At 40.1% G+C, this 6,671-nt stretch overlaps 1 protein-coding gene and 1 long non-coding RNA gene across 6 annotated transcripts in view; one reads left to right on the forward strand and one right to left on the reverse strand.

Annotated features, from left to right (window-relative positions):
• The window catches only part of PAM (peptidylglycine alpha-amidating monooxygenase), a 265,855-nt gene extending 263,448 nt beyond the window's left edge, over positions 1–2,407 (forward strand). For all 5 annotated transcript variants that reach the window (XM_019517211.1, XM_019517212.1, XM_019517214.1 and 2 more), the window contains 2 exons: positions 731–787; positions 1,401–2,407. In XM_019517211.1, coding sequence (XP_019372756.1) covers positions 731–787; positions 1,401–1,582 — 239 coding nt within the window. In that variant the 3' untranslated portion in view covers positions 1,583–2,407. The remainder of the gene's footprint in view (positions 1–730; positions 788–1,400) is intronic.
• Positions 1,934–4,269, reverse strand: LOC109297456. The gene is made up of 2 exons (XR_002097315.1): positions 4,167–4,269; positions 1,934–3,948 (listed from the first exon to the last, which is right to left on the reverse strand). It is a non-coding gene; the product is annotated as an uncharacterized LOC109297456 (long non-coding RNA).
• Between the last annotated feature and the right edge of the window lie 2,402 nt (positions 4,270–6,671).

Consider the following 6,671-nt stretch of genomic DNA (forward strand, 5'->3'; position numbering starts at 1 on the left):
AATTGGGGGGCACTCAGGGGCATGGGACCTGGCAGAGGTCCCCCCATGATCCCCTCCTCTGTCCTGCAGCCCTCCTTCCCCCACCCCCTACACACCGGCACAGAGTCTGGCTCCAGCTCCCTGCAGCAGTAAGTGAGGACTGCCCAAATCTCTAAAGCTCTCTGAATCTTTTCTGAATTGATTCAGAGAGCTTTGAATCGATTCATAGCTTTTTATTGGTCTCCCAGTTTGATTCGGATTTGGCCACCGAATTGAGCCGAATCTCTTCCAAATCAAATCAGCACCCGAAACTTGGCACAACCCTAGTATTTACCACATGTCTAGCATACAACAGGAACATACTGTACCACATGCATTTTCAGATGTCATGATGCATCTTGCCATGTGTTGGAATGGAGCTGTCCGGGCACAGTGACAAAGTTCTTCTCTCCTCCTAATGCTTTCACAGTAACATAAGCCAGCACTTGAGAGAGAGAGTCTCAGATCTGACAGTTTAGTTTTTTTTTAACTGCTAGGATACTCGTAGCAACAGTGGCACAGACTAAGCACTTACTGGATGCCAGTTATTTTATCAAGTTATACTTCCATACTAACCAGAAAACTGGGTGATTATAAATTTTATTTCCCTACTTTACTGATCCATTTGAGTGGTTCAGACAATGCACACTGGTATTTAATTGGATAACAGAACTATTGAAGCTTATTTTGAAATGTGTCTTGTTTTTTCCAGCTGATGCTGATCATAAACTTGACTCAGGTTCAGGCAGAATCTTGGGCAGATTTCGAGGTAAGCAAAATGCAAAACGCTTGTGACCTTTTGAGTCCAATACCTTTGGTTTTATTCAAATAAAAATCAGTCCAGGAACAGTTCTGAGAGCATTTCAGTTCTACCTGGGGAATTTTCCCAGTGCGAAAAGCCATGGAAGCACGGCTTCTCAGCTCTATTTTTCATTATACATTTATATAAATGCCTGCCTCTGTACCACATTTCATTTGTTGGCATCTGGCCATTGAAGATGATCTATAATTCCTACAGGGAAGCCAGTTGCTATAATACTAACTTTTCCCTTTTCACAGAGAATGAAGTGAAGTGCTACCTCTGTGGTTGCTAATTATATGTAAATCTGTGGGAGCACGAGGGAGCCTGCTCAAAAAATTATAGCTTAATCCTAACTAAGTAATGGCTCTAACAGTTTTTTTAAGGGTAGAACTTCTTCTACCACAGTCCATGTGCCTGCCTTCCCAAGACAGTTCTTGTATATTGGCCTTTGAAAACAGCGTGGTAGAAATTGGTTTTAGAAAAAAGGATAAATGCTATTAAAGTGGTGAATGGTTAGATGGGATATCTTCCTCCCAAAATCAGTAAAGAGAAGCTTATGTCAGGTATTTCATTTCTACAGGAAAAGGTACAGCGGGCCTTAATCTTGGGAACTTCTTTGCAAGTCGCAAAGGCTACAGTCGAAAAGGGTTTGACCGACTTAGCACCGAAGGAAGTGATCAAGAAAAAGATGAAGATGATGGCACTGACTCAGAAGAAGAGTATTCAGCACCCCCACCCCCACCAGTGACTTCATCATCCTGAAACCAGCCTTTGATTTCTACATTAAACAATTCTACCAAGAATGCCAGATTCCTTTCCCTTTAGCACGTTTAAGATTTTGTGTATTTAATTGTAAACTGTACTAGTCTACGTGGGGCTGTACACTGGGATGTTTTTGGTTTTAGTTCAGTTTTAGTTTTGTTCTTTTAAGTGGAGGAGTGTATGGAAGTTTCATATCAGTGCCGTTGTCTTTACGTGAACATCTTAATAAAGAAACCAATCCTCTTTTTATTGCAGTACTGATTTAAAGTAGTAGTATTTTCTCATTTTGGTTTTGGGACCTTTTCTGTACTTGTAAATAAGTCCCATTTATTTACTTTGACAATATTTTCCCCATAACATTTCAGTTGCCAATTTCTTTCTTTTGTGCCTTTCCTCTTCAATGTCCTTAACCTATTGCAGTACAGAGAAAATACAGTGCCACAAGAAAACAAAGCTGCTAAATCTTCTTCTATTTTTTTAAAATCACTAACATTAATATTGCATTGAAGGAAAGAAAAAAGTCTATTTAATTTTTTTTCCTTCCTCCTGATTTGATGTGTTTTTGGGATGTCTTATTTTTAGATGGTATCACTGTTAGAACACTATTTTCAGAAGCTGAATGTAATTTGTGTAATAAAGTGTTCGCAGAGCATTAGCTGTCAGAGTGTACTTTGGCATTTTTGCATTGAACGTTTTTGTATACAACTTTTGTAACGGTTACACAGACCACTTGACAGTTAAAAATTTTATCAATGTCTTCTACCAGCAGAGAAAAAGTACTGTTTTGTATGGAAGTTGGAAGATATTTTCTTATGTAGCAGGTTTTAAAAAAACAAAACTAAGAATTATCGTACGTGTATAAAGTCAAGCTTAAACCTTTTTAAAAAGGAATTTTGCCTGTATATCAAATCTGCAGGGTATTTACTTTAATAAAACATGATCAGAGCTAAGAGGAAACCTGTGTCTCAAATTACATATGCAAATTAGTTAGCACAGGCAAGTAGTAGCAATTCACTTGTAGAACTCATGTTCTCTGTTTCTCTCAACTTCCTCACTATTGATGCAGCATAGTCCTCATTTTTGCTGTATCACTACCCACACTGTTATACTTGCTGATAACCTGCTGGATAATTCTGCTGAATGTATGAGTTTTCAAAAGGGTGACATGCATGACATTGTCAGGATCTATTAGTCGAGTTTGAAGATTGCAGGCATGGATTAATCTCCTATTAAAATATGAATTAATGGGCAGAGACTAAAAAGCAAGAACTTTTATGAGGGCATTCAGAAAGTTTCTAGTCTGACCACGAAGCAAACATTATCTGTGCTCAATTGTTTATTTTTCAATATAGATTATCTAGTCATCAAGAGGCTTGATGGATGTCTCTTGTCCTCACTGGTTCAAGACAGCTGCAAATTGGCTGTGCTTGTCTTGTAGAAGTTATTGTCTTGCGGATTTAGAAAGTCCTTAATTATTGCAATCACCTTTCTCCAGAAACTCTTTGTACAGAAGATTTCTTTCAACTTGGGAAAAGTGATATAGGAGCCAGATAGAGCCAAATCTGGTGGATGGAAAAGCAATTCAAAACCACATTTGGTTGCTCTAGTTGCTTCATCTTTGGATGTGTGAGGTAATGCATTTTCCTAGAGAAGCACCATTCCTCAGCTTGCCTTTAAATAGCACTTGTTCTCAGCAGCTTCTTTGCAAGTGCAAATTAGTTTACTAGCATGCTACACACTAACAGTGGTCTTATCTGTTGAGAGGTATTCAGTCATAGTCGTACTCTCCACTGTCCCAAAAATTTGACCACCACTTTACCATCTGATGCTACGTTCTTGAACATCTCTGGAGGTAGAGACTGTTGTGCTTTCATTGCATGCACTATTGCTTGGTCTCTGGATCAAAGTGCAAAACCCGTTCTCTCAACCTGATCACCAAGTCTACTCATGGGGGTTGGGGGAGTTGTTTGTTTAAGTTTCCTGCAAATGTCAAGTCTCCAGTGTGCTCTGATCAGCTGTTGACATTCTGCTCGCCCATCTTATTAACACCTTTCTCATGCCCCGGTCTTGGTTGTGGACTGCACCAACTTGTTCTTGTGCAGTGGCTTCTCTAAAGCATCCTGACTGTAGCTTCTCCTCAGGGTTGATTCTCAGTCAGCTGCCCAATATTTTTGCTTTGTCATATAAACAGCCAGTCTTTGCCAGCATTTCCTACCTTGTCCCGATAGATTTCCTTTGAGAATCAGTCCTTTCTGATGGAGGTGCTCGATCACTGTTCTTATTTCATTCTCCGCTTTTCAGATTGTTGGTAAGCGACTGCCTTTGACGCGTCTTCATGCAAATTTTGCGCAGGTAAAACATAGCCACTAGCAAAGAAACATATCAGAATATTAGTGCTTACATTTGTGAGCCCTAGCATCTCATTAAAATAGATGAGGCTAGATATTTTCACAAGGCCCCCTCTCTTTTTCATGGACCAGCTTTCATCATTATCATTGCATGTACAAAACAAGCCTTTGCTTGTGCCAAAGGGGGAACTTCCTTGTTTGAAAAGAAATGGTTGAGGAACCATAGATCTTATTACTGAAAAGGGGTCTAGGAGTTTTCCCTGGACAGATTAAACTTTGTCCCTCTTCCTGCAGCAAAGGGTGACTATCTTGACTACACATGTGTTCTCTCTCTCTCTCTCTCTGCCTCTCTCCCCCCCTCTCAAAAAAAGAAAAAAAGTGATCTGACTTTCCACAGTGAATGTTTTTTAAAGCGTTGGACTGTTGAGACCATAGCAAGGGGAGCTTACATTCATTTCATATTCTAAATCACTTCTCCAGCTAATCAAAGTGTCCCTCGTGTTGTAAAGTTCTGTTGTTTTCCTGCAGCGTGTCCATATCACGCTTGGAACAAAGGTTAAGAGGGTTAGTATCTCCTTAAATAAAACACTAGCCATTTGATCTCTTCCCAGACTTGCATGTTAACAAAAATGAGAAGGCAATCTGGGAAAAATACTGAAAAATGTGCATTATTTCTGTAAGCTAGTAGACCCTTGTAAAATATGTTAGGATAAGCCAGTCTTATTCCTCTAATATTTAACTAAAAGGGCAAAGACAGATAGAACAATGGTATCAACATTAAAAGACCCCAATACAGGCTGCTACGATGCAAGTTATGCATGCATGATTCTGTAGGCCTACAAGTGTGCCAGAACCACTCCGACTCTAACCTCCTGCAAGGTCAAAGCTAATGTGGTTTAGCTCACTTTGTGTTGGTATGAAATCATGTGTATGCAACACATCACAACAGCTTCTGCTGCTCTCAGGTAACAGCTCTCCCTCCTCTTTTTAAGCAGCTAAAATATATGTCCATACCATATGTGTCCATATTATAGTGATCATAAGCCGCCAGTGTTGGAAGCCACAATGTGTGGAAATACATTCCTAAATATTAGTTTGTAGGTTAAAAAAATACAACTGGAAAACTGCAGTGTGGAGAACAATAAAAACACGTGAAAGCTGCTGGGGTGTTATATATATTTTTTTCTCTATATAGAGAGAGGTATATATATATATATAAGAAAAATAGAGAGAGAGAGAATTAGAGAGAGAAAAATAGATATAAAAAGAAAAATAGATGCATGAAAAAAGCCCCAGCAGCTTTCGAATGTTTTCATTGTTTTCCGCACTGCGGTTTTTCAGAGTTTTGTTTGCTTGTTTGTTTTTACTTAGAAACTAATATTTGATTGGGATATATAATTTTTTGGTGAAAGCCACCATTAAGTTTTAATATAGAGAGACAATATGACAGACAATCATAAAAACTATGTAGTATCTACAGATGGTTATATACCAATAGGTTCTACCCCACCTTTCCTAGCATAATACTACAAGTAATTAATTATTTATTATGTGATTTATATGCTGCCCTTCCCAACAAAGGCTTGAGGCAGCATACAGGAAGAGAACAGAGCTTAAAACTAAAATATCAAAAGAAACTAAAGATCTACTAAGTATTTTGGCCAGGCTTTGTTTGCTAAATGCCTGGGAATTGATTCCTACTTGCTATTGGTCCCTATAAAGCATTAGTATGGGAAGAAAAGGTTTTAAACCCAAATTTTAACCCCTAAGCAAATGTATTACGTGGTGAAGAGCATGTGTCGTCCTATCTCCTTCAGTTCCTGTCTATACTAATAATCACATATTGATGGTGGTGGCCGTAGCTGAACATGGTTTAAATGCAAGTGTAAGCAAAGATAAACTTGTTCAGCATTATTTACAAAGACATATAATCCATGCACTCTTCAGCATGTCTTGAAAACTCGAGCTGTTTTCTGCCAGAACCAGTACTGGTGTGTGCTGCCCAAGAAATGGTACAGCTCTGCCTCTCTCTTCTTTAAGACACTGTTGCTTTCCTGACCTGGCATGTTGTCACAGCTTGTGTTCAACAGGTGTGGTGAAACAACAGCTCTGCCACCCTATGGGCACAGAGCAGCTACCCTGCTGCTATTTCTGGCTTTATGAGGAGCCTTGCAAGCTAGACAGTGTGGCCCTGCACAGCTCATAGGGCTCTGGGGCCCAATCCTGGTACAGTGGGGTGGCGCCCAAGAGCGTCATCCCACCATAGGGAGCCAGTTGAAGGCAGCCTGGAGTGTGTTGGCAGGGCAGGGCCCCAGGACCCTATTCTGCTACACCAAGGCTGTGCAGAGCCCAATCCTGGCACACGGGTAGCAATCCAGCCCACAGGCTTGCCCCATGCCCATTTTAGGATGCTAAAAATATTAACACTGCTGCATTAAATGATTTGCAACAGTTATGGTCATGATATAGCAGAACTGTTTTAATTGGGATGTATGCTTTTTGTCCTGGTTACACAAATCACCCCAGTTAACTAACTTAAAAGTAAAGCCACTAGCTGTGGCCGTGTTCACATGTGCAATTAATGGAATGCAATAAACTCCAGTGCATATCACACTGGTATTTATTGCTCCCAGGTACTGCATTTAAACATGCACCCAGGTCAGCAGCATGTTGAGCTGGGTTGGAGTAGCCCCAGCTGGCAGAAAACTCAAGGAGTGAGGCTGCCAACACAGGGCTGCTCC

The sequence above is a fragment of the Gavialis gangeticus genome, unplaced genomic scaffold (assembly GCF_001723915.1).
Source record: "Gavialis gangeticus isolate Ggan-Ray unplaced genomic scaffold, GavGan_comp1, whole genome shotgun sequence".
NCBI lineage: Eukaryota > Metazoa > Chordata > Crocodylia > Gavialidae > Gavialis > Gavialis gangeticus.